The 26,515-nt window shown below is 45.2% G+C and overlaps 1 protein-coding gene across 2 annotated transcripts in view; it reads left to right on the top strand.

The window, feature by feature from the left end:
* Nucleotides 1-595: 595 nt before the first annotated feature.
* ASB2 (ankyrin repeat and SOCS box containing 2) overlaps nucleotides 596-26,515 on the top strand; it is a 35,223-nt gene continuing 9,303 nt past the window's right edge. The window contains exons 1-8 of one of the 2 annotated variants that reach the window (XM_052783048.1): nucleotides 596-857; nucleotides 6,902-7,171; nucleotides 8,765-8,869; nucleotides 14,056-14,222; nucleotides 14,881-15,036; nucleotides 16,993-17,238; nucleotides 19,512-19,683; nucleotides 24,577-25,138. In XM_052783048.1, coding sequence (XP_052639008.1) covers nucleotides 6,927-7,171; nucleotides 8,765-8,869; nucleotides 14,056-14,222; nucleotides 14,881-15,036; nucleotides 16,993-17,238; nucleotides 19,512-19,683; nucleotides 24,577-25,138 — 1,653 coding nt within the window. In that variant the 5' untranslated portion in view covers nucleotides 596-857; nucleotides 6,902-6,926. The remainder of the gene's footprint in view (nucleotides 858-6,901; nucleotides 7,172-8,764; nucleotides 8,870-14,055; nucleotides 14,223-14,880; nucleotides 15,037-16,992; nucleotides 17,239-19,511; nucleotides 19,684-24,576; nucleotides 25,139-26,515) is intronic. The other variant, XM_052783049.1, reaches the window with a different exon arrangement.

Here is a 26,515-nt window from a genome sequence, read left to right as displayed (position 1 = left end):
ATGTGCCTGACTGTTTTCTTCTAGCTCATCCCTGGATCAGTGCTATCTCTTCCTTAGCCAGCTTGCCCTCTGCCAGATGTGGGGAAGATGGCTACCATTTCACTTTTATGGCCTCGAGGAGTCTGAAAGGGGGTCTGTTGTTCACATTTACGTGGTACGAGAGCAGTTCTTTTCCACTAGTAAGCTCTTACAAATACTACTTGGAACAGGTTCACAGCTGCTTTTGTCATCTTTTGGAATCCTTGAAGTCCCAAACTTGCAGTCTTAAAAATATATGAACCACTCTAAAACATCAATAAATACCCATGTAATGTTTGTCTGTTTTGTTTAACAAGCAGCAGCTAAAAGAAAAGTAAATGGAGCTCCCTTCTCCCCAAGTAAATAAAACTCTCCAGGACAACATATTTTACTTCAAAATTATACAGCAATTTTTTTTTTCTTTAGGTTCTAGAAACATGTCCATATATGGTCTACTTCTCAGGGACAATAAATAATGATGTAATAGAAGGTCAACTTTGTGTCATTTAACTACAGGATGCTTGATGAAGTGAAGTTCTTCAGATAATGCAACAAAGAAGAACTTTAGGATGCGTAAAAGTTTCTGCCGTGCATCTTCAAACAGGAAATCTGAGATTCAGAACAACTTATATTTTGGCTTGTATTCGCTGATCATGGGGTGATCCAGAAATAAACTCCAGGCTTCAAAGCAAGAGTGTTTCAAAGCTGTCCTGCAGTTGATCGAAACACCCAGGCAAAGCAAGGAGATGAATACCAGCGAGGATTTTCTGAATTAAGACTTAATCAAGGAGATAACCTATTTCAACAGTATTGTTATCATTTTATTTCTGAACAAAAAGGTAATGCAAATATGCATGTTTTGAACTTATTTAGCATTTTCAATCTGTCAGTTTGCTATGTCTATGCAAATATTTATTCCTATAGCAGTTTCTAACCTAACACCCTAACACAGTCTTGGGAGTTTTGTGGTTTGCTTTTGGTTTGGTTTTTTTTTTTTTTCAAATAAGACATAAAACACTCACTGGTGTTAAGCAGAACTGTAGCTCTGTAATTTCCTCATTTTTCTTTTACTTGCAGGTGATGCTTATATCTTTGTCCCTAGAATAGCTTGCTCAGAAATAATTGTTGTAGTTACAACATGCTAAGGTACAACGTAGTGTGCAAGGCACAGTGCGAAGGAAAAGAATGACATCAGCAAATGATTTCTTTCATTTATAGATTTCCAGTTGGTATGACATGAAGCTAATATTGCACTGATTGCTGTGTGAATTAGTGCTTTCTGAGAAGAAATAAAATCTTGCAGGTGTATGCATTTCCAGTAAAGAATTTGTGCAGAATCATGATTTGATGGCATCATAATATATGCCAGACTGATAGGTGACCTGTTTTGACAGCTGGTGGTGGACAAGGAGATTTGTTTGCTTGGAGGATTCCTTTGGGAAGCCTGGCTTTGCTCCTTCAGCACGGGGCTAGAACTTGAGCAGTTTGCATAAGCTGTCATTACAAAGTATGTTAGCCTGTTGCCGCAGCCGGACAGCATAAGGTGTCATTCTTCTGATGTCTCAGCTCTGGAAGATCTGACGGGCACTGAATCTTTCTGTTTTTAAAAAACCATTTGCTTCCCAATAGTAGTTATCCAATATAGTATCCTTGGAGAACTGCAAAGATTTATCTGGAAACTGACCTAAAATACAGAAAAAATGTGAATACTTTAAGTGCTGCAAATTGGTCTAGTTTCCATTGCCAGCAGAGGGTCTGCCCTGAAAGGTGCTGCAGTAAGAGCTAAAGTGGAGGCTTGGTTTACTGTTGAAGACTTCCAGCCATGTTTACCTTCACCCTGTGCGTGCTCCTGCTGCTTTCAGAAGTAAAGGCAAACACATGGAAAGGCAAACACGTATCTGCAGAAGCTGGGGCTCGATTGTTCCTTGCAAAAGGCAAAACGAGCAAGCCACTTTGCTTCTCTCTCTTTTGTAGCCTCCAAAGACTTGTTTTTGTTTTTAGAAATGTGGTTTATCGCACCCTGAGCCATAAATACTGAGGTCCTGTATTGAGTTACAAGCTGACTGGGGTAAACTCAGTGCAAAGGCAGGCAAAGTCCCTGGCTCTGCTCCCTTAATGACCTTGTCACTCACCTGCCACCCTCCGCTGACAGCAGTAAGTAATTCTGCTAATTCTGCTGCCTGGGATCTATTGAAGGAGGACAGGCAGCCTTGCTAAGCTTTTCTTTAAGGAAGTGCTATCAATGGGGACCAGTTGTTTCAGATGCTAATGGTATTGAATAGCGCGGTTCTGCATGTTCAAAGCCAGCTGTAATCCTTGTTGTTTATTTATGTTGCATCAGGGTCAGAGGCCCATTCTCCCAAACACTGTATGTTGACAGAGCTTGTAGTCCAAATATAATAGCAACCTAATTGTGTTTGTCTGTGGCTTTTGCCATAATGTGAGTGATTACTAGGAGTCACCCTGGTGAGTAGTAGCTTTGGTTTCAGAGATCTGCCAGGTACAGCTGCTCATTAACGTAGGGCAGAGCATCACAACCTGGCCCTGGCACAAGCATTTCATTTCTAACCTTACCTTCTGGCCGCTGGATGCAGCTAAGTAACCTCTGTATGGCACAGGCCTGATTTCTATATCTAAATAAACAAACTCTCACTGAAATCAGGATGGAAAAATTAAGAATCAGGATCAGGCCCTATGGGGAAATGATGATAAATTTAGATCCAGAAGATCTTGTCAGACTGAGCTATTAAATAGCAGCACAGGCAGCAGTACCCTAAGATGTGTTGGTGCCAAGAGAGATCACTAGTGAAGCCATTCAGACCTGAAGGCAAAGCGATTTCTAAGGAATAATAAGGGCACTATACCCACAGCTTTAAAAATCAGGTTCTGCTCTTACACTAGATGCAATGTTGTGTGCTACCTGCGTGTGAGGATGGGTTCCTGGGCTGCCAGAGAAATGCAGGGGACGGCCAAATGTTAAAACCTCCCCCCAAAACCTGAAGTTACAATGAACAGTAAACCCAGCATTTAACTTATAAATCTGATTCCAATACTTTAAACCTACAGTAAGCAGGCTTAGGGCAAGCAAATAGATTAAAGCTGCCTTTAGAAAGATCATTTTGGCCAGATCTTACTTAGCCAAACTGGTTCAAGCATTCCTAGCAGCAAAGATTGATTTTTTTTTCACACCTTCATTACAGAAGGTGGAAAATATTTAGCTTATAACACATTAGTCTAGTGGGCTTTCATAAGGCCGTGGTTGGTAGTTCACCACTGGCCTCAGATGGGGTAACCTTAGCCCTGCTGTGCCAGCTGAGCCAGGGTAGGTCCGGATGGCTGCAGCAGCGTCTGTTGATGCCACTGAGCTCAGCCACAGTGAAAGAAGGTTAAACTGAGTAGGTGCCCTGTGCCTCTGCAGCTTCAAACAAAAGCATCTCCAGCTGGAAGGGGAGGGTGGTGGCTCTGCACTGCTCCGCTCGGGGCCGTTGCACAGGGAACCATAGGGAGGAGGCACTCATCGTGCTTCCTGCCAAACTCAGTCACACCACACAGGTCAGTCGGAGCAAGGGGAGACAGGCGATGGGATGCAAGAATGGCTTCAAGCCCAACTAGAGCAGTCTCCGCAAGGGTTCAGGACAGCCAAGGCTGTCCCCGGCTGTCAGGACAGGCCCAAAAGCTCCGGCAGCCCCAGGATGTGACCCTCACACTGTCATCAGGGCTGTGCCAGTTAGATGAGCAGAATTGAAAGCTTTCTCTATTTTGGGCCCTACGAAGTTTCTTCCTGCAGGATGAGTCAGTGGCAGGAGCTGCAGCCAACACTGTTGTTTCTGCGCTCGGTGGGACTCCTGTCAAAATATTTAGATTAGTGAGGATCACCAACATGCAGGGGAGGTTCTCCCTTTTCTCTGTGAGTGGGTGGGACCCAGTTAACCCATACAAAGCATAAGAGGGTGAAATAGGAGTGATCCGCAAACTAAAAAATCTTCCTTTTCCGTCCCTGTACCTTAACAAGGTGTGAAACAAAAGAAGGAGGGAGGGGAAGATGTCCAGAAATGGCCTTTACACCTAGATTCATTGGGGATTTCGTGAGGCTCAAGTGCCAGAGTGTGGAGTCACATTGGCAGTGGTCTCCTGTGCGGTCCTCAAAGCCCTGACTGCACACGAAAAGTCTCCAACACCCAGCTCAGAAGCACAGTGAGACTGGACCCACTGCCTTCTCTGCCTCCTGTGCTGTCAGGATGCCAGCGGTGGGGCTGGGGAGGATAAAGAGGAGGGATGTGTGTCCCAGGCTCCACTAGTGCAGGTTGCCCTCAGAGGAGCAGTTCCATCTCCACTCTTGCCTCCTCTAAAGAGTCATTGTGCATCACCTCCATTAGGAGCTTACAATCAGATCCTGCCCTCTCCACTGACTGCTTAGTTTAGGTCTCTGAGTCACCGTCAGGGCCAGGTCCCTACATTTAGGCATTGCAGTGCTGGATGCTGCAGACGAGACCTCTGACTCCAGCCCGTGGATTTCACACATCGGTAGCGCACCAGTTTACTAAGTGAGTACCTAGGCTGACGGACTATGAAAGTGCTGCCCAGCATGCCAGGAGTTGAGCAAGCCAAGGAGCAGCAGAAGCTGCTGGGAAAACAAAGCTGTGTCATGGTTCTTGGCCAGCTACTGGCTGGAGTGCAGCCAAGGACAGGTGCTGGAGCGGCTGGGGCACGGGGTGGGCAGTGGCTCCATACGGGAGCTGTCAGTGGTTTGATGCCTGGGCCTGGTTCCTTGGGACAGCGAGGGTCATAGCAGAGCTGAGGCACACCAGCTCTCACTGGAGAAGGTAACCAACAGCAGCTGTCAGAGATCTGGCTAAAAATAAAAAAAAAAAAGAAAAAAACAACAAAATGGGGTTGCATTATTTACAGCAACAGAAGGTTTTATTTTGGCAGTTTTCATGGCTGTAAAATACCTCCTTTGTTGTTAAGAGTCATAATGTCAGTCTGAAATCTGCTGGGCTTCCTTTTACCCTGAACTCTTCCCATTTCTTCTGGGGTGTGCTTGGAGCCTGAGGTGGCTGTTGATGTGCGAGATATCACTATTTCTGGAGTGAAAAGTTTAAATCCAAGATTTTAAGTTACTTACAGCTTGATTCAAGCTCTTCAAACTGTGTTAGTTGTTGTTGGTTTGTTTGTTTTTTTTAAATTATGGTTAAAGAAACAAACATGAGTGTCTTGACATGCATAGATATGGCTCTGGTGCCATTTGGGAGCTATCATTTCCTCCAGGTCAGGACCGTCTCTTGGCCGTGCACGCAGCAGCAAGGAGGGCTAGGGCAGGGCAATTTCCTGGCGTGAGGCTCATGGCGTGCTGGACCCCAGTGCCATCGATGTGGGTGTGAGTCCCTGGGAAGCCAGGCTGCCCTGGGCACTCGGTGAGCTGGGGGCAGAGCCCCAGCCTGCCGGAGAGAGCAGCTGCAGAGGGAGGGGGAGCTGAAGGCTCCCCTCTGTCAGCCGCGCTGGTGCGGCGGGAGGCAGGTCCCGAGCAGTGGGAGGGTGGGTGGCTCTGCCATCCCCGTGCATGTGGCTCTGCTGGGTGGCCCGGTTCAGTAGGACCCATGGCCGGGCAGGGCTGTGCGGAGCTGGAGACCAGCCCTGCTGTGGCGTTGCTGGGACAGGGACTGACAGCCCCAGGGTGGGGGCAGGCAGCTTTGTCGGCAACCCCACTGGTGCACTCAGCCAGCCCCTCACCTCTCTGCACCTGGGGGACATGCCTCTACAGCCCCCTTCTGCTGGCTCCCTGTCCTCCCCTGTCCTGTCCATGTCCTCCTGGGCAGCTTGTACACGTTGCTCCTCCCTTATTTTACATAGTTTTCGCTCAGCGCGTATAAAAAGCAAACCTATTCCCCCTTGGCTGTCATCTTCTTAAAAGAGGCAAGCTTTTCCATCTCCTCCCATGAAATAAGCCCTTGGCTCTCGAACACTGGTGGCCAGAGTGCTCTCTGGCATCCGAATGAGGTCCTGCTAGAGCATTGTACTATTCGTGGCATTAGTACTTGCCTATCACTGCTGGAAATACCGCAGAATTTTGGATTGTCTTTGCCTTTTTTGAGTCCACGCTGCGGTGATGGTTCACAGCCATTCTGTGATTGCTGAGTATGCTCTGATGTTTCCCCCTTATCTCATTTCCCGCTCTCAACCACCAGTTTTTAGAAAAGAGTCTGACCATAAGTCTTAAAGCTCATGACCTTGAACTTTGTTCTGTGAAGAGCAAAGAATCAGAAGTGAAACTGAGTGTTGTCATGTTGCCCTCCTAGCTGAGTGAAACAAAGTCACTTCAAAGAATATCTTTGCATGTTGCTCGAGAAATCTCCAGAGAAGGTGGAAAAAAATTACTCCACAAAGTCTCTTTACACTTCATGGTGGAGAACCTGCACTTGCAGAAAACCAGCAAACAGACAAGCCTCTTCCCTTAATTTTCTGCAATTAGAGCAAGAAATAAAACAAACAAAAAAAACCAACAAAAAGAGATGTCCATTGGCATTCTCCTAAATAAATTCATTTCAAAGCTGTATCTCTTTAATCTTATGGGGATTTCCTTTACCTATTTTTCTCTTGAGCGTGGTAACCAGAATAAGTAGATAAAAACCTGCCTTGCTTGCAGCATCTCTCTTCCCGTTTTTTTAAACACCAGCTACATCAGTTACTTCTATGTGATAGAAAGAAGTTAGTTCATTAAGTTTACATGCAGATTTTAGCTGATAGTGTTCTGTCCCTGGTGAAAGATTTCTGAAGGGTTTTCTGGTCAGCCTAATCAAGAGGCAGAGCTGAACAAAAGGACAAGATAGTGGAGTTTCTTTCATTTTCCAGCTTTTGATGATCACAATTTCCTTTTACAGGAAAGCAAAAAAAAAACCAAACAAAAAAACATGGCTACAACGGCAGCAAATACTCAAAGACAAACGATAGACTGTGAGGAATACAGCCTGTACAGTAGCTTGAGTGAAGATGAGCTTATAAAGATGGCCATCCAGCAGAGCTTGGAAGAGGACCCCACGGGTCAGCCAGCTGCCCAGAGCCACCAGAAGTCGATGGTGGCAGGTCCCGGCGAGGCGGCCGCCCCCAGCCGTGCCAGCAGCCACAACCCACCCTACCACATCTACCCTTGGCAAAGGTGAGTGAGCGCCTGCCTAAGCTGCGCCATCCCAATGAACACCCTGCCTGGGAAGAGAAAAACACCTTCCCCTGTCAAAACACGTGCTTTCTAATTAGCCTTGCCGAGCGGCTGCTCTGTGAGTCTGTCATTAGTTTGAAAGCCAGAGTCTGCTATAAATCCAATGAGGTCAACAATTTACGCCCTCACAGCAAAATGAGAATTTGTTTTATGTTGTCTGTGTCAAGCAACAAATAAAATAAGAAAAGGGGCACTGCTACAAGCTTTGCTGAATGACAGAAGCCCTGCCAAAGCCAGTAGCTCCTTTCCCCCATGGGGGCACACTGTACGCCGAGCTTAGGTTTCACCAGGGAGGGAGCACAGCGTTTGTTATGGGAAAACATAGAAGAGAGGCCAAAAATAGGTATGTAAAACAGTGTGAGCTGGCTACCTTTTAGATACTGCAGTCTTTAAAGGATGTAGTTATTTCAGATCAAAGTCTGACCTCAAGCACACCGCTCTCTGCCAAGAGCAGCTCCAGACACCGAAGCGTGGCGGCATCCCCCTCCCCGGCGATGCTGGGCTGTGGGTTACAGAGACCCACTCACAGTTTCAAACCCGGACATTGTTCTGCTTTCATTTTTAAAAGGCAGATTTCTCAAGGGGGGAGGGAAGAGCTTACAAAGTCACCCCAAACCCAAGGAAAAGTACCCTTTTAAACTAGCTTTTTTTTAATAAGCTGGGAGTAGCTGAAGTTTTGTTCCTCCCTCTTTCTCATAACTCCACCGTCCTCTGACGCCTCACTCATTACCACCTGTGATTGTTTGGTTTCCAAGGCTGGGAAACTGGGGAAAATTTGATGAGCAGTAAGCGTGTTTCATAGCTGCGGAATCAGGATGCCATACAGCAGGCAGTCCTGCTCCCACCAAAGGTCGCGTCTTCTCAGTGTCATTACTGTGCACTTGTACTCTCAGCTCTGCCGCGGGGACATGACGCAGGGGAGAATAAGGGCTCCCCTGGCCGCTTGGTCCTGTCCTCCTTGGGGATCCTTTGACAGCTGCTATTTTGGCAAAAGGCAGCATCTGCAGCTCTGTGCATTAACCTGTCCTGCCTTTGCCTCAGCCCAGCAGCTTTTGACCTCCCACTGGAGGGAAACCTTTGCAGCTTGTAGCTCCAGATCTGTAGCGTTGCTGAACTCTTCTGCCACCTGGGAGAGCCGAGCTGGAAACGGAGCCGGCACCCGGGGGCCCTGGGTCTTCCTCCACCCCCTCCTCCGACCTGCTTGCGTAGCACTTCGGAGGTGATGAATGTCACCTCATCTCGCCTTGTGCCTGCTTCCTGTGCGGTGGTGGTAGGGTTAACCTCACTGTTGTCTTATATGGTCATTTGAATCCCCTGACGCTTCCTCAGAGGGCCAAAAATAATCTTGAGCCGAGCGAGCAGCTGAATACAGCGCAGAGCAAGCCGTGGCCATCTGCTTTTATTCAAAGCCCTGACCGGCAGGCTTCCTTGCTCCGTCTCTGTGGATGTGTGTCTCTGTTTCTGCCTCAACATGACCTGTTTCTCCTATTCGGAGTATTTCTCTTTATTTCATTCATGTCATCGCCACTCCAGATTGGCGGCCCAGCCGAGAGGCCGTGCTCAGCCATCCAGCTCGGGGGCAGCCTGGGGGGTCAGGCGAAGGTACGACGGCAGCCTGTTCAGCACATCCCAGTCAGTGTAAGTGCCTCCCTCTCCCTCTCCCTCTTTCCCCCGCGGTCAAAACAAGCCTTGCTACCCACTCTCCCCCGAGCCAGCTCTTCTGGGTGGCGATGGTGTCTGGTGGGGGGACATGGTGGTGTTCAACTGGAGGAGGTCTTGCTGATACCTGCACTGCACCCTTGCTGCCTTCCCGCTCTTACTTCTGACTTGCCAGCTGCCCCGGACCATGCCCAGGCTCTTGTGGGTGACCCACCTCAAACCTGCCTTGTTCTCTTCTCCCCCTTCATCCCTCTCCATCCCTCCAGTGCACATGTCCTGGGGACTCTGGGTCATTTGGTAGCTCTGAGGCGACAAGGACAGCAGGGAAGGGATGCCTGCACTGTGGTTTATTTATACATGCTGGCTCCCTTATCAACACAGTAGATGAGGCAGGCAGATGCTGATAGTAACTGCATTGGTATTGAGTTCACGGTTCAACATTGGGGAAGAGTGGGGAAAACAAACATTGTATCGCAGTATATAAACAGGGTGAGAAAGTCCATTCCTTCAAAGTAAATATTTTATAAATGCTCCCAAGATGCTGTGCCTGTTACCAGCAATACCTGCACTGTCCTGCCACACTGAGGAGGGCTGCTGGGGAGCCGTACCACATCTTACCTGCCCAAAGAGGAAACCAGCTTGACTGACTTTGATCCTCCTGGCCACGTTTTGCTGTCAGCAGAGACCGTAATTAAGCTTAGGTGATCACAGTCATGGATGAGGAAAGCAGACAGGCAAGGGGGTGGCCCGAGCTCTGCCCCAGTGCCTGTGCATAGTGGAAATGTCTGGACCATGATGGGTTTATTACAGCCCTCTGCGGGGCAGAGTAGATGCATGTACCTGCCTTTAGCTATCAGATGAAGAGAGGAAAAGTGCTGTAGGCAGCACTTCTCTGTGTCCTGCAGAAAACTCTTCCCTGCCTTTTTTATCTACCTAGTTCAAATCCACTTTGTTTTATCCATCTTACAAGTCCCTCCCTGCATGCATGGTTGCAGTGACTACCCCTCCACCACTCTTCTTCCTTTCATCCTTCACCCAGCTCTACAATCTCCCCCACCTCACCCTGCACCCTGCTTGATCCAGGCTCTGTCCCTGGCTCTCCACTGACATTGGACTCCCTGATATTGTGAAAACCTTTCTGCTGAAACATGAAGCCTCCCTCATCCCTGTCACCTGCCAGCTCCCCTTAGCCACACTGAAATCACATCCTCTCATTAAGTGCTCTGCACACTCTGCATGCCTCTCTGCTGCTCTGGGTGCAATGACTGGAGGACAGGCTTCTCTTCTGCATCACTTAGCTCAATAGAGTTCAGTCCACAAGAAGGTTGGAATAAGGCTGATAAGCTAGCCCTCCTCTGCTGCCAGGTGAGAGCAAAAAGGTGGCTGGGAAGCCACAGGAGAGCATGATGCGTGACTGTTTCATAGCCCTGGTCTCAGAGCCAGGCAGGGATGATAGTTGGCTTCACCTGGGGACATGTTGTTCCTTCACGCTGCCTGCATCTCACCAGGCTGCCAGGAAAAGAAGGAGCTTCCTGAACCTTTCTGCGTTCCACTGAACCTCTTCTCCAGCACTCAGAATTGACCCCCCCATACATCTCATCTGCAATGAGTGTTTATTGTATTGGCTACTGGCCTTTGAAATGCAGTAATTCTTTTGATTCGCCTATAAGGTTAAGATTTCATCAGATCTTCAGTCTTCCTCCATAGTTTTAATACTTGTTTTTTCTGTATCTGATGAAATCCAAGCAGCAGAATGTGTTGGTTTTTTATAACAGCCTACTACGAGCCAGGCAGAAAACAAGGATTTCACATGGAGATTCATTAAACTTTCTGTACTGATCTGGAATTTGCTTGGCTAAAGCATCTACAGCCTGGTCCAGCAAACCCCCTCATCTTACTCAGGAATCATTTAAGGTCAAGGAGCCCGACAGAAGTTCGCTTCATTCAACATCTGAGGGCTTAAGCAGAGTAGTAACTGATTCTTCGCACATTTTTAACCCTACCACAGACCCGAGGTACCCTCTGCTTTCAGTGAGGTCTCAGCTAATGTGATTCACCTTGCATTTGCTGTGAGCCAGCCCCATGCACAGACCCCAGCCGTGGCCCACCTGGCATGCAGTAACTCATTAAGCGCTGGTAACTCTATTGTGTGCCCAAATCCTGAGGTCAAAGTGAGCAGTCCTGCATGTGTAACATGAACCCTTGCACAGAACAACAGATGGCTTCAGCAGCCTTGTGCCAGAGGCTTTTAAAGACAAAGATTCCCGACCTCCTCCTCCTCCTCTTCCAGCCAAACATGCCAATTGTTACTGTTAACTGACTTCAACAAAAAGCTCAATTTCAAATGCCTATCTAAAAATCTATTATCTAGAGAAAACTAGCAATTTTAGGTTTAGTCCCCAGGGTACTCTAAATAGTATGGAGATACAGCAGTGTCCGTAGGACCTCAGTCCAGCAGTTATCAGAAGATCAGTTGATTCCTCCTGGGTGGGCTCTGGCCAGGCAGGCAGCTGCCTGCTCTAGCTGTTATCTCCTCAGGCAAAATGCCTTGCTTTGTCCCCCATATCTCCCCCCATTCAAGTGTTGCTATTTTTGTGACTCTGCTGTCTTGAGATCATTGCTTCCAGCTATAGAGAAGGAGCAAGTGGCACTAAGTACTTTTTCACCTGGGAAATGGTGTCTTTTCCCATTCCTTGGCACACGTGTTGTGTTTACCTGTTCCTCTCCAGGCCCCGAGTTTATCATCAGAGAAGCAGCTTGGTGACTTTTCTTTCAGTGCTAGTATCAGTGTTTATGGCACAGATTGGGTACCTCTGGGCAAGCTGAAATTAATAATGCCTGTGTGAGTTCCAGGCTGTTGGTCTGTCCAGCCCCTGCCAGGCAAGGAAATCCAGCGCTGCTCCTGTAACTTGCACTAAATGCAGAGGTTGTACCAACGATCTGCTTTTTGAGGACTCCTGTGCTGAGCTGCCCATGTTTTTCTGTCTCTGATCTCACTCTGTTGTGGCATTTTCGACCTTCTGTCATAACCAGAGTTTCTGGTTGTTCCTATTGTCACTGCCTTGTGTGACCTTCATCACACATTTTATTCCTACCCTGGTGATGCTAATAGTCTCTCTGAGACATGCACCTTCCTCCCCAGTCTGTCCGCCTTCAAGGCTGCAAGATTTTCTCTTCAGAGTTAGTTCAACCCACAAACTCTCCTGTTTTCAACATCCTCTTGTTCTCTGTCTCTGAAAATACAGCCCACGTTCATTTTTTGCAAGTCCCCGTTAGAAGTGGAAAAATGCTTCTTCCTTCGCGGTGTTTGCTGTCCTGGAGCTTAGCCATTTGGTGCCTCAGAATAAGGAAGCGGTGACTGCCTTCTCTCAGCACAGCTCAGCAGGAGCACGAACAGATGCTGGTGCTGGAGTGCACAGCACACCACCATCCACACAGCCGCCGTCTGTCACGGGCAAGGATCTTGCCTGCGTCGGCGGCGGGGGTACCAGCTCCCAGCTTCTGCTGCGCTGTCGGCAGTCTCAGCCGGGGTGGAAGGAGGCAGGCAGGCCCTGCTGCGGGCACCGCTCATCGGCGGTACGGTGACCGTCAGAGAGCACTGTGACTCCTGCCATGCGGGGAGTCCCACAGCAGCTCTCGCCGTTGCTCTGCAGAAGGACTGGTGTGCCCGGGTCAGCCCTGCTCTGCCATTGCTCTCACAGAGCTTGGAGCAATGGGTTGCTGTCCGGACTGGGCAGAATGCATGCCTGGCAAAGGGAAGGCTTCTCAGAGCAGATCTCGCTTGTAGGCTGCTCGTTGTGTCTCACTTCCGGGTGGCATGGAGCACGCTTTGTGCTTTTTGTAGATTTTCACGGCAAGCCTCTTCTTGAAAGCTTCAGAATTAGGTAGCACCAAAAAAAGATGACTTTCATGTTATTTTTGTTTTCTCTGATAAACACTGAAATGCTACTTTAACACTTTTCAGTGATTCTACACATTTCAATGACTTTTTCCTCCAAAGAGACTTTAAAATATTCTCTCCCTCCCTCCCTACTATTTTTTTATTCCTTTTGCTCCTTGTGCCTACAAGTTACTTGGCCCTGTGGAGCCTGACAGTGGTTTGCTGGGTTCAAATGAACTGGAACATGAACCACTTCACAGCTTGGCACCAGGTCCCGGTTGTGGTTCCGAGGCCCCCGACTGTTGCAGTTACTTGGGGAACTGCTCACTTGGCTAAGAGGTTTGCAAGAGTGGACTTGTCAGCAGAGCTAACGGGTCTGCTCCCAAGCAGGCTTCTAAAGACCAGATTTTCAGAAGTGTCCAGCACCTAATATGTCTTACTGGGACACCAAAGACACATTTTTGAAGGTCTCTAATGTCTGAAGTGGTTATCATTTCTGAAAATTTGAGTACTTAATGCTGAAGTAACAGCTGGGGATCTCTGGGGGACCGTCATGAAAGGCAGCTCAGAATTTCATTTGGGTGGGTGGATTTTTTTTTAAATCCTCCTTGGCTGAAGAAAGGAGAGCTCAGACCAATACCCTAATGTTCACATGGTCTAAACACAGTTCTCCCTTCTTCATAACTGGGCCAGCTAACTTCTGAAAACAGGCTTGTGTAAAAGAAATAGGTAGTATCTTTAAAATACAAGAATAAGGTTTATTGAGAATTTCTGCTTTAGGGCTAAGCCACCTGCAAATCAAATTTAAAATTTTCTTCAGGTATGAACAGGGGCAATTCTCTTCAAAGCTGATCTTATTTAAGAGATGTCATATGGAAACATCTTGCTACATGATACAGCAAGTGCCAGGGTAATGTAACTATCACAAACATGGATACTCAAAGCAGTGTACAGAGGAAGGGTAGAGCTAGTCTCCCCCAACTCCAGATATCTAAAATATAAGTGTTTATGTCAGAGATTAGTCACACCTACACTTTCCTTACACTCCAAGGAGAGAGAGAGCTCAGCACCTCCAGACAATGATTCTTCTGATCTGTTGTGAATGGCCAAATTAGAGAAGACAAATTTTACCTCTACAAGCCCTGTAGCAAGACGTTAGGGCCACAAATACCTATTATATACGCTGTAGGCGTTCACTGTTTTGACCAAATGATAGAGTGATGTTGCCGCAAAAGCTTCTCAGTAATGAAGGAAGCAGTAATCAAGTTTTAATCTTGTTTTGAAGAGAGCTTGACCCTGTAGTGGCAGCAATCAAGGATGGAGATGAAAATGCAGTATGCAACATGATGAAATCAGGAAAAGACCTTTCTGAACCTAATAAGGATGGCTGGATACCCCTCCACGAAGCTGCATACTATGGCCAAGTGGGTTGCCTGAGTCTGTTGCAAAAAGGTCAGTGAAGTTAAAACTAACTAATTACAGAAGGGAGAAGAATAATATGAATAAACTGAAAAGCAGAATTAGCAGCAGCCCAATCCTGGTCTGGGACTGTGTGTGAAGCTTTTTTCCAACCTTTGAGTGTAGGTTAATTTCACCTTCTCTTTGAGAACAGCTTTCCAGACTGAGGCCTCTAAAAGTTAGGATCTTCAGGGGAAAGTGATACCTGGATAGACCTTGCCAAGCCCTGGATTTCTCACAGTAAAGCCTTGTAGCTGAGCTCTCGGCTGTTGTGAGCTGCTCGGCTGCCACAGCTGACAGCAATTACCCCACTTCCCACTAGCTGGAGATCCAGCCCAGCACCTCTTTGCTGGTGCCTGAAGGCGGTTAACTGCTGTAGTTTGTTTTCAGACTGCTACTGAAGAGCAGTTACTCAACAACTTTCTGCATCACTAGTGGCCATAGCTGAATGTTTTAACCTAAGCCAGTGAGTGATTTAGATCCTTAATCTGAGTGATAGTAATTTTATAGTACTTTGCTCATGGAAAAGGAAAAGAAAAGAAATAAACAACAAAAACTTACTTAAAACTCCCAAGATTTTGAAAGGTGATGATGCTGCAGATACTTGTGCACTACATGTCATAATGACTTTGGGCTTGCCGTTTCTTCACAGCATACCCCGGCACAATCGACCAGCGCACCCTCAATGAGGAGACGGCTCTCTACCTGGCCACCAGCCGGGGCAACCTGGACTGCCTGCTCACCCTGCTGCAGGCTGGGGCTGAGCCTGACATCTCCAACAAGGCCAGAGAAACGCCGCTCTACAAAGGTGAGTGGCTGCTTTTCCAGGGGTGCTGAGCTCTTCTGGCACCACCAAGGCAGCGCAGCAGGATCGCTTGTGATGAGGGGCTGAAACTCAGCAATTGGCTCTCATTTTCTACCTCCCTCCAGTAGTTCTCTGTCTCCTCTGCCTGACCTGCCATGCCACGGCCTCTCTTCTCATCCACATCAGAGTCAGGATTAGTGGCTGCCCTGCAGGGTGCAGGCTGCAATGCGGTGCTGAGGGTGGAGTGTGTGATGCCTAGTGGGGCCCTTAGCACAGGGTGTCTGCACAATGTCCCAAACTTACGGAAATCTGGATAGGACAGGAATATGTGTGCTTTTCTAAACAGTAGGACCTAAGTAGGACCTGTTAGATGTGGGAGTACCATAATTGTAGACATGCCAGTGATTCATATACTGTCTGGGCCAGGCCAGGCTGTGTGCTATGGGAGATGCATAAAGTTATAACCAATTCAGTGAGGTAGACAAAGTGTTTAACGTGGACATACTACGTTGCTGCTGGTCACAGAGAACACTTTCTTTGGCAGAACAGCATTATGCCCATGAAAGATTCAGAGAAGGAGATGATCTCTCAAACCTTCATCTCCATCCCCCTTTGACTGACTGCTCCTGCCATGACTATTTTTAGCACTCTAAAACATTAAAAAGCGCATATTACTGGCTAAAACAGTAATCTTGCCTCCAACTTTTAAAATGCTTTCATTTTACAATTCTGGCTTATAGTCTGCTAAAGGAAAGCTGTTCAACTGTGCGTTAAACACACAGTAGTGGTGGTACTAGTAGTGCTCTTAGTAATAATAATAACAACAACAACAATATGAAAGCACACTTTAGCCAGAGAAAAACTGTTATTAAGAATGTTCTAGTCTTGATGCAAAATCTTCTGGTCTATCCTCCAACAAAAAAAGACTGAAAAAATTATCGTAACAAATCCGTTATCCCTAGTATGTAAGCAAATTAAACTCTATGCATGCTATGCATAGGTAATTAAGGAAGTGTCCAATCACATAGTTGCTTTCAGTACACGTGAGTGACACCTGTGTGTGGGAGAGGAAGCCATGGAGATATTCCAAGGGAAGAATCAAAACCAAAAGGTGGGACCTCTGTCAAAAAAAGACACTATTATTTCAAAGAAAAAACCCAATTGCTATGGAATGTGCTGGTGTCTCTTTCTGTACATTGTATGACCAATGCTAATTGGGGTTGGTAAATGTAAATATTGTAGGTACCTTTGTTTTGGGGTCCCACTGTAAAGGTGTGTAAGAAGCATCATGATTTGGGATTCAAAAAGCAATGGGACAAATTGGTAGAGTAAAAATCAACAAAATACTATTAATTATGAAGAAAATATCTTTATCTCAGGATGGTCCTGAACTATAAATTGTTGCAGGCTGAGAAAGTGCTACTGACTCACACCATTGTTGTTTTCTAAGGATCCTTTTCTGGCCACTGGCGGTTTGAGCTTTTTTATTTTCTTGTCTATAGGGAGCTTTATCTGCAGTCCAGGGCAGTAAGATACAGAGCCAGTTTGCACAGAAATTGGAAAGAAAGTGTTCAGGTCATGTGATTTCTGTAACATGTTTGTTCTTCATAAATTATCTCCCGCACCTTGTCACCTCCCTGTGTCAGTGTGGTGTCCAGTTGGCACAAATGTGCTGGGCTGGATTCCCTTCCATACCAGGCTTTGCACAAGCCCTGCACAGGACACTTAGCCTCCTCCAGGCCCCTGTTGAAGACTGGCTTCACTGCCACATCCTTTACAAGCCCCAGACAGTGTCATTTGGCAACAGCCTTGGCCCTCGTATTGACTTAGATGGATCTTTGGTCTTACTCACTACGGCCTAGTTGTATTATATTGCCTTATGCTACAAGAAATGGATACCACAACACCCAGAATCTTTTCAAAAGCATGTCCTAATCACTTCCCTTTTTTCCAAAACAGCCTGTGAGCGCAAGAATGCAGAGGCTGCGAGACTCTTGGTACAGTACAATGCTGATACCAACCATCGTTGCAATCGAGGATGGACTGCTCTCCATGAGGCTGTCTCCCGAAATGACCTGGAGATTATTGATATCCTTGTGAAAGGGGGTGCCAAGATAGAGTCTGCAAACGCCTATGGGATCACTTCTTTATTTGTGGCAGCTGAGAGTGGGCAGTTGGAAGCTTTGCGATACCTCGCCAAATGTGGTGAGTACAGTTGTGCCGTTACATGCCTTTACTCATTTAATTCTTAATATTTCAAAGTTCCCATTAATTCTCCCTGGCTCGGTTTTTCTGTCTCTGGAGACAAGGCCTAGCCTGCAGAGGTGCTGAAACCCTGTTGCTCCAGATGGCTGAATTGTGTAGGGTCTTTCAGAGAGCATGGTCTAGACACATGCGCTTCTTCAGCATTCATTCATGGTCGCCTACTTTGGGGAGTAATATAGTGCGCTTTAATTGCATTGCCTGACAGCTTCCAAAACCCATATTGCTGCACACATGTAGCCTAATCGGTCATAAAAGACAACTGTAGGTTGTAATAGATGGCAGAAGCTGAATATTAGCCCACCCCATCTGCTCATGAACATGTGCAGTGATGGGCAAGGTTAGCTCTCCTCTACTAGTGAATCCTGCTGAAAATAGATAAAGTACCATTGTATAGTCAATGGATTTACACCAAGGGGAAGCAGACTCGGTCTCCCCACATGTATATGTTCAAACATATAAACAGTGAATTTGATTCTAGTTTACACTAAACCTACCTTTTACTGCTCTGCTTATATAAAACAGCTTTACAATAAGAACAACATAGTTTACTACTATTCTGAGGCATATTTTATTTTCACTGTGGGCTAATATCTTCAACGTACGTAAGAGCTGGGTCCTGCACTTGTGAAACAAGAGCTAAACAGTGATGAAGATAAGAAAAACTTCTGAAGCAGTTAGTATGGCTAAGAAAGATATGAGAGTTGGGGAACAAAGATGTGTTCTGCTGTCCAGCCAGCATTGTCAAGTCAGTTTTATATGACCAGTTAGTCCATGATAGTGCCTACGATTTTAGAAACTAAGCCAGAATGTGATTTGTGTTTCAACTTAAATAGATATTAGGATTTCCTTAAAGTTTAATTTTGAGAAAAATACATGGGAGAAAATCCAATAAAACTGTCCAGTTGTTTCAAGCCCTGAAAAGCTCCTCTGAGAGTCCCAGGAATGATATCACTGCATTGTTTATGATGAGCAATGTTCATCATAAAAAGGGTTTCTTTCTCATTTCTTTTTCATTAGGAACATAGTCCTGTGTTATGTTTTGTCACTGCAATTCTCCTGATGTTTCCAGCTACAACATCTTCAAAGAGCCAAACACAACACAGATGTTTCAGTTTGGGGTGAGAGCACAGGGAAATATTCTCTTTGGCAGGGAGTTTTCGTGATCAAACGGGAGACTGATTGGCTTCTTTATTGGAGTTTAGAAGCAAAACTCCAGTGAATTGTCCTTCCCATTTAGGATACACATAGAGCAGCCTTCCTGAGGACAGCATGGTACAGTATATTACACTTGAAACCCAGGCTTTCAGGCCTTAAATATCTAGCACAGAAAAAGCAAGATTCCAAATTGTTTGTGGCCAAAAAGTATGAGGTCTTGGTTTATTCTTTCATGTTGTTTATTAAGCTAAACACATGCTAGAGCTCAAGAAAAAAATGCTCCAAATAATCTAGTAGCCTATTAATAATATTTATCTTTTTGGGGTGTAAAACTTACCACTAGGAGCTTAACTTGAACCCTCGTGAAGTGAAGAGACATGGCTTCAGGTGCTGAGTTTCGAAATGAAATATTCATTGACTAAGGCATGCCCAAATAAAAGCTGATTAGAATTGTTGCTTGGTACCATGCAGATGTCATGTTATAGAGTCCTATTTTAGCCTGGATATGTACTAAAATTAAAGTATAACTAGTATAAATGTATTTATAGTGTGAATATATAGAGTATAAATAATATGTATAAATGTAAATATATATCATAAATACATAACCATAGAATTTTGAAGAGCACCTATTGAGATCATCTAGTCCAAACTCCTGCTCAGGAATAGTGTATATACATAGTGTAAACACAGAAATACTAATGGAATTATTGTGTCTAAAGAAAAGGCCATGCTATATAAAGAGCAGCACATTTTAAAGTTTTTTGCCTTTGAGCTACAGCTGAATGGAGCCTGGATTCATGATTGGGAGCTAATGGTTGCCACCCACATTAAACTCTCCCTCATAAAATTCACATCATATTAAAAGCGAGTGGAAATCTATGATATAACTGCATATAACTGATATGACTATTTGACCTCTGATATGACCTCATTCACATCCCCATCCAGCACATTTTGTAGCTCTGGTGTCATGGAGATGTACATGTTCATTCAAAGTATGTTCCTTCCATCTGATTTTAACCTTCTGGTGCTACAAAGATTTTCTTCCTTCCTAGGTGCTGATATAAATACTCAAGCCAGTGATAAGGCCTCTGCTCTTTATGAAGCCTGTAAGAATGGACATGTACCTATTGTGGAGTTTCTTTTGTCCCAAGGAGCAGATGCTAACAAAGCCAATAAGGATGGCCTGTTACCTCTTCACATAGCAGCCAAAAAAGGGATATGCGAGTAAGTTTTAGTTAATTTCATAGTTTCACCTTTTCGACAAGAATCCAAAGTCCTTATGAAAAGGAGAATGTAATGTCCCAGATCTAATTCTGAGCATTGTGATCAAGGGAGCTGCCAGCTGAGAACGGGGCTTTCCAATTGCAGAGCTCGGGTTGGAAATTATAAACCGAAGAGTGTGTTTGCGGGTTGGGATGTGGTGGGATGGGGTGAGCAGGAGTGTGGGGTGCAAGATTCCTTTAGCTTTGCTAAAATATCACCTATTACAGCTAAATAACCTCATGTATCTTGGAAGCGGATTGAACTGAGCTCCACAAAACATGCTTGAGATGGAATAAAAAAGCGTGTGTATGTTGGCGGGGGGGCTTAGTCCTCAATAGCTATTGCAGCGTACTTTGCAATCATTTTCCTATGTGAGCCCATTGTAATTCTTTTGCACAAGCAGAACATGCTGCATTCATCTCTGGTGTGTTCAGGTTTTATTAACAATAATTCAGATGCTGACAGCGGAAAGTGGTTAAGTGAATCTCTAGGGCATTAGTGAGATTGTTGCTAGAATATGGTGTCCAGTTCTGGTATCCTCCCTTTCAGAAACCTTTCAGGAAATTGGAAAGGCTTCAGAAAAGAAGTACAAGAATTACTCAAGGTCTGGAAAATATACTTTATTAGTGAGTGATTAAATGACTCTTAAATGTAACAGACATATGCATAAAAAGATCCAGCGGTTTGTTTCTGAAATGAAATGTGTTTGGGATAGAGCTGAGCACATTCTTTAAACAGTGAGAAAAGTAACTAATGGAAAAAATAATCAGGAATTGGATAGATTTAACAGTGCTCTGAAGTAGAGGTGTTTATAGGAGGGGGAGAAACGCTGCAGCCTGTGATAAAGGATATCAATTTAGAAGATGCTGTCTAGGGATGGGATTGTTGCACTGTCGTATAGTGTTTACCTATCTCTTTCAAGACCTGGGACATTGCAGCAAGCTTCTGAGCCTGAACTCCTTAGCATTTATTTCTGATCCTAGGGCAAGTTTTATCTCCTGCCTTTAACCCCTTGCTGCTGGAAGGGTGAGTGGCTCACAGCTATTTTTCCAAAACACAGTCACACCTTGCAGTGACAGACCGTTTTGGTGACCGTAATGAACTCTTCTGACTGTCACAGTTTCTAACAAAATCCCTTCCAGCAATAGTCAAAGGAGAGAGTATATCCAACTGCAAAGACTGTTTCTGGATAGTAAAGCTATATCTTTACAGATAACTGCTAGAGCGGATTCTTATATATTTCACAGTGTCTGAGGAATGAAAACTTGACAGCACTACACCTTTCCATAGCATCTTTTATCCTAGTGTTTAGGTCTGCTTGGGAATCCCAATTAAGCTTCTCAAATCACTTTGATCGACCTGAGGATATTCATTTTCTGTAGTTGGATTAGGCCTGCTTCTTTGTGCAAGCTGTGTGTTCTAGAGGACAGCCCAGTGTGAGTTTATGTAATGGGCTTATAAGCTTATGGCAAGTACATGAATACCCCACATAGACTAATGCAGGCACGATTCAAAATTTTCTCTGGGGTTTGAATTACAAAGATATTTTCTTGAAAACAAACACATTTAAATGAGAAATGTGCCAGAGACAGAACCCAGCTCCAGTTACTCACTTTCAGAAAAGTTTGTCTGAAAGCAGAGTAAGTTGATCTGAGTCCAATTTGCGTACAGAGTCTGAACCAGCTCTCTGAATCTTTTCCTCCCCTCAATAGTTCCACACCCCAACCTGAAAAGAAATTTACATGGAAACTCTGCAGTCCATCCCCATGTTATGAAAGAAAGGGCCTGATTCAGATCTCACATCTATTATTCCCAACACCCAGCAGCATTCAGACCAGAATTCAGTCCAAACTCTGAGTTCCTTCACTTGTAAAAGACTGAGCACAAATTTTGTGCACAACCGCTGCAAACTAAGTGCAAAAGAAAGAAAAAAGAAAAAGATCTTATCTTATAAATATTTATGTAAATGACAAAGCTTTAGCCCAATTGGCTGATCATTTTTATTCCTTTTGGTATTCAGTAAAATAACACCCTTCACGGTGACCTCTCTTTGTATTCCTGCAGATTTAATACGTAATTCTGCAGGAATTCCACGCTTCAACTTTTTGCCAGAGCACGAAGGCTCCCTACCATCAAAAAGCCAAGAATGTGGTCCCAAGGCTCAACTGTCAACTCTTGTTGCTTGGTGTTTGTTTATTTTAAATGACACCTTGTCAATACTGACCTGAAATTCATAAGGGTCATCTCATCAGCTGTAAGACAATCGCAAGCAGTCATTTAACTCCTTCCCCCTCGGAATTGAGATGCTGAGAAGGGAAGACTTTGTGTAGTGTGGGCAGATTTATTAAGTAAATACAAGTCATTAAACTCTTGGCACACTCATACTAAGGATGCTCTGCCTCCTTCTCCATATAATTTCTAACAAATAGAAATCACAGAAGCAAGTGTCAGGGATAAGGGGAAACTCGGCAATATTTCCAAACTGTATGATGTGAAGCTCAGCCCTTTGACAGACGCGTGATGTGGTCTGGCTTGTCTGGTCCTGGCTGCCTTCACTTGAGCTGCCTTCTCCCTCTAGACAGACAGGAAAGACTGCAGATGTGGAGGCACCATGTTACTGAACCAGCCCACTTTGGAGGATGAGGAAGAGAGACAAGTTCAAGCTACAAAATTAAACTCTGATACAAATTTGGTGCTTCCTGCTTTTCCTCCCAAAATAAATCTGGGGTACAGGGAGTGTACTGAGGTCTGGGACACTGCAGCATTTCGATGCAGAGCCTCAGTGTGGCACCCCTGAGGTGAGGTTCAGGTCCCCCTCGCAGAAAGAAACGACGCAGTGCCTCTTTAACTCAGATGTGAAGAGCTGGCTGAAGCACATATGCTGGAAGAAAGAACAAAACAGACCCTTAAATCTTCAAAACAGTTGATCATGGGATGACTAATGCTGGTACTTGGCATGGTGTCCTTGCAAAGCTCTGTGCCCTTTTTGTTATTATGGCTCTTACAGAACATTTGCTAATGGTGGGAAGTTGCCAGCTCACCAGCACCCAAACCTCCTGCTCCCTGGTGAGCGTCACAGTGCTGGAAGATTAGTGAGGCTGCTTGGAGAAAAAAAAAAAAGCGTTTAATTTCCCAAGATATTTACATAATTTAAAAAGCTTTTTTGTTTAAAAATGAGATGTAGAAGTAACTTGGAGACACCAACAGTCCATCATGTAAATAGGAACATAATCCTGTAAAGCGTTACGCATCTTCAACTCTTATTTCAGCTCCTAGGAGCGTTGGAGGCTCAGTCTTTCACAGGATCATTCAGTGCATCACAGACAAAGGTTTTCCTGAGACTAGAGCTAATATTTGGCTTAGTTCATTATGTAAATACATGTTTGAGGGCCCAGTGTTGGGACCAGCCATTGCAGTCAAGCTGAAGATATGCAGCATTTTGAAGGAGACATGCTACATGGTAGGAAACTGAACTTTGCGTATTTGTGTGTTAGGAAGAGCTGTTGACTGCTCGATAGAGGAGCCTGCATGGGAGGAAGAGGAGGAGAAGCTGTGCTTAGCTTGCTGGCTCCCACAAGTTCCTTTTTAGATATCCCTCTCTCCACAGGCATTATATAGGGAGCATGGGCATCTCCTGAGACAGTAGGCAGACTCAGGTTGGATGGTCCTCAGTCTCTTTCTGGAAGTAGCCTAAGGTGACTTGTCTGCATTTACAGAATCAGCCTAGTGCCTTGGCTAAACCACCCAACCTTATGAGCAGGAAATGAGGGTTTAACCCATGGGGCTGGTCATGCAGCTCCAATGACACCAATGGAGACAAAAAAGTGATCATGGATTTACAACTGTGGGGCTCCTGTACATCATGTATTTGAACTTCACATTACATAACAAGAGCAGCTTGATTTATGCTGCTGTATTTAAGGCCACATCACACTTTCCACTAGCAATCCCTGATTACTGGGGTTTAGGACTTGGCTGTACATTTTTTCTCCCTGGGCTAAAGCATGGAAACCAGCCTGGAAAATATTTTTATTTCTTTTTCTCCCCTTTCCTAATTGTCTTTTTGGCTCCCCATGATCTGGAATAGACGTTGATAGCCCCATGGATTTGCCACAGCCAAAAGCCACACAGTGAGGGCCTCCAGGATGGGGATCAAACCAGGGTGATAACTGAATTGTAAAATGGGGCAGGGAGGCCTGGGAACCGAATATGTAGTTTTTCCTAGCTTAGTCCTGCAGAGGAAGGTTCAGTTTCACCCCCTTTCTGGTCTCAAGCCTCTTGCTGTGGCGGTGACCCACGAGGCCTGCCAATGCCTTGTGTTGGCACCCTTCTCTGCTGAGTGATAAAGCAATCCCGATGGAGGTGGGGAGATACAGCCTCTCTGCTGCCACCTCAGGCCAGAGGCTCTGTGCCTGTTCCTCCAGTCCAACCCACAGCGTGATGGTGAAGGTGCAGAACATCTGGGAGATCCTGGCTGGGTGTCTGCCATTTGGGCTGTGGCACCTAAGAGAAGTTACAACAGGGTAGGTGAGTGCCAGCACATTGTCTCTTCCATTGTAACCATCCCTGTAGCTGCCATTACCTTATAGAAACTGGGTGATAATTTTAAAAAAACTTGTTCCTCCATGAAAGAGGGTGTCACACAACTCACATTTTTGGCAAAGTAGGAGCACAGGGAGTTGTTGACAGGTTTCAAGTTCACACCCTGGTTTCTCTCAGAGGGAGTTGTTCCCGTGCCTGAGTTAGCAGGCTCTCTCTTATGGTTACAACCATACGGTTACGATTTGCTGTATGCTTGTAGGTCCCCTAGATCCCCTAGAGCTCACTGCTGTTCACTGACTCTCTACTTGGCAGGGTTGTCACCATGCTGATCCCTGTGACCAGCCGCACTCGCATCAAGCGTAGTGGCATCAGCCCCCTGCACTTAGCGGCTGAACGCAATAATGATGACATCTTGGAAGAGCTGATTGATGCTGGCTATGATGTCAACACCACCCTCTCCAATGAACGGTCCTGCCTTTACGAGGACAGACGCACCACCCCCCTCTATTTTGCTGTTTTTAACAACAACATCTATGCCACGGAGCTGCTGCTGCAAGCTGGAGCCAACCCCAATGTTGACCTCATTAACCCATTACTCATCTCCATCCGCCATGGCTGCCTGAAGACCATGAAACTGCTCCTTGACCATGGAGCAAACATTAATGCCTATATATCAAGCCATCCCACCACATTTCCGGCTACCATCATGTTTTCGATGAAGTACCTTTCTGTGCTGAAGTATCTCCTGGATCTGGGCTGTGACGCAGGTTCCTGTTTTGAGTGTCAGTATGGAAATGGCCTACACCCTGCATTAAATTACAGACGGGACAGACTTAATGATCCTCAGCTGTCCAAGGAGCCAACCATAGTACAGGTAAGCACTGCCTAGTCTACCTACAGTACTTCTGAGGACATCTCCTACCCATGTATCTTGACAACTTTAATGTATTTTTTCTCCCAGCTTTCCTATTTTACTTAAGGAAAAAAAGGCTCAATAAGAGTCTGTGAACGTTCCAAGTCCATGTTCAATGACAGCAGGATGGTAGGCAACAGCGGCTGTGGCCCTAGCTTGAATTTGCAGTGAATTATAGCCATCTTGACAGCCTTGCTGTCAGATCTACAATATTCTTTTCCTCTGGACCTGAGGTGCCAGGAGTGAAGCATGTTTTCTTGACAGGCAGTGTCATATGGGTGGTAGCATATGGATGGTAGCATATGGGCAGTAGAAACCTGCTTGGTTTATTTGCCCAGTAAGATTTGTTTTGTGTGATATGGAATTGAAGCTCCTGGTTAAATTAAAATTGTCTTGTGCTTCACTTTATGAGGGTAAACTAGTGAATATAAAAAGTTGCAATTTCCAAGTCTACAGGATAAGCAGCCCTGGAGAGAGAGTGTAAATCATTGCATTAGCTATATGACTGTGCATTATATTTGAAGTTTTCAAAAGAGATTGGGAGATTTAGATGCCATGATTTCATATTTTCAAAGCCACTTACAGATTTTAGATATCCATGTTCTACATGTGTATCTTTGCAGTCCTTTCCAAAATGCAGCTGGGCTCAGCTTTCATTGAGCCGGATTTAGACTCTCAATCCCTTAAAGGACTTTGCAGAATCTCAGATTGCACATTTTTTTCTGATCTCTGTATGTTGACTCTTTCCAATGTATCTGAAACAACATCTGACCCTCCAATCAAAATCTGCTACCCTTCAACATGCAACACAACAAAGAAATTTCAGCACGGCAGTCTTTCTATTTTGCAAAGAATCAGGGAAGAAATAAATCAGCTTCTATCTAGTTTAAGTGTAGCTTTGAGGGATTCAGAAGAAAATGTCATTTAGCCCAAAGAGATGGTCACTAATCAATGCTCCTTGGTGGTGGAAAGAATAAAGGAAAACATTAAAAGATCCTAGGAAATCTTGATCTTTTCATCAGTCCTGTCTTCCAAAAGACTGTACTCTCCAGTAACATGTCTGGGAAACAAACAAACAAACAAAAAGAAATCTTAGAAAGAGGATTGTAAGAGTCCATCAAAATAATCTCTTATCCCAAACAGATACCACTTTCTTTTGTCAAAGAAAAATTAATAAAATATATCATCTCTAGTTCTTGAATTGTGATGTAGTGTAGCATGTAGAGTGAACAGAGGCCTGGAATTCCAAGGCAAGGAGAGAGAGAGTTTGTCTGTAGCCCTCTATGGCATCCTAGCCACTCAAAACCAGTTCTGTTTTCACTTATTTAAGCACATTAT

Source organism: Harpia harpyja, chromosome 3 (assembly GCF_026419915.1).
Source record: "Harpia harpyja isolate bHarHar1 chromosome 3, bHarHar1 primary haplotype, whole genome shotgun sequence".
NCBI lineage: Eukaryota > Metazoa > Chordata > Aves > Accipitriformes > Accipitridae > Harpia > Harpia harpyja.
This window is presented reverse-complemented; position numbering and strand designations above follow the sequence as displayed.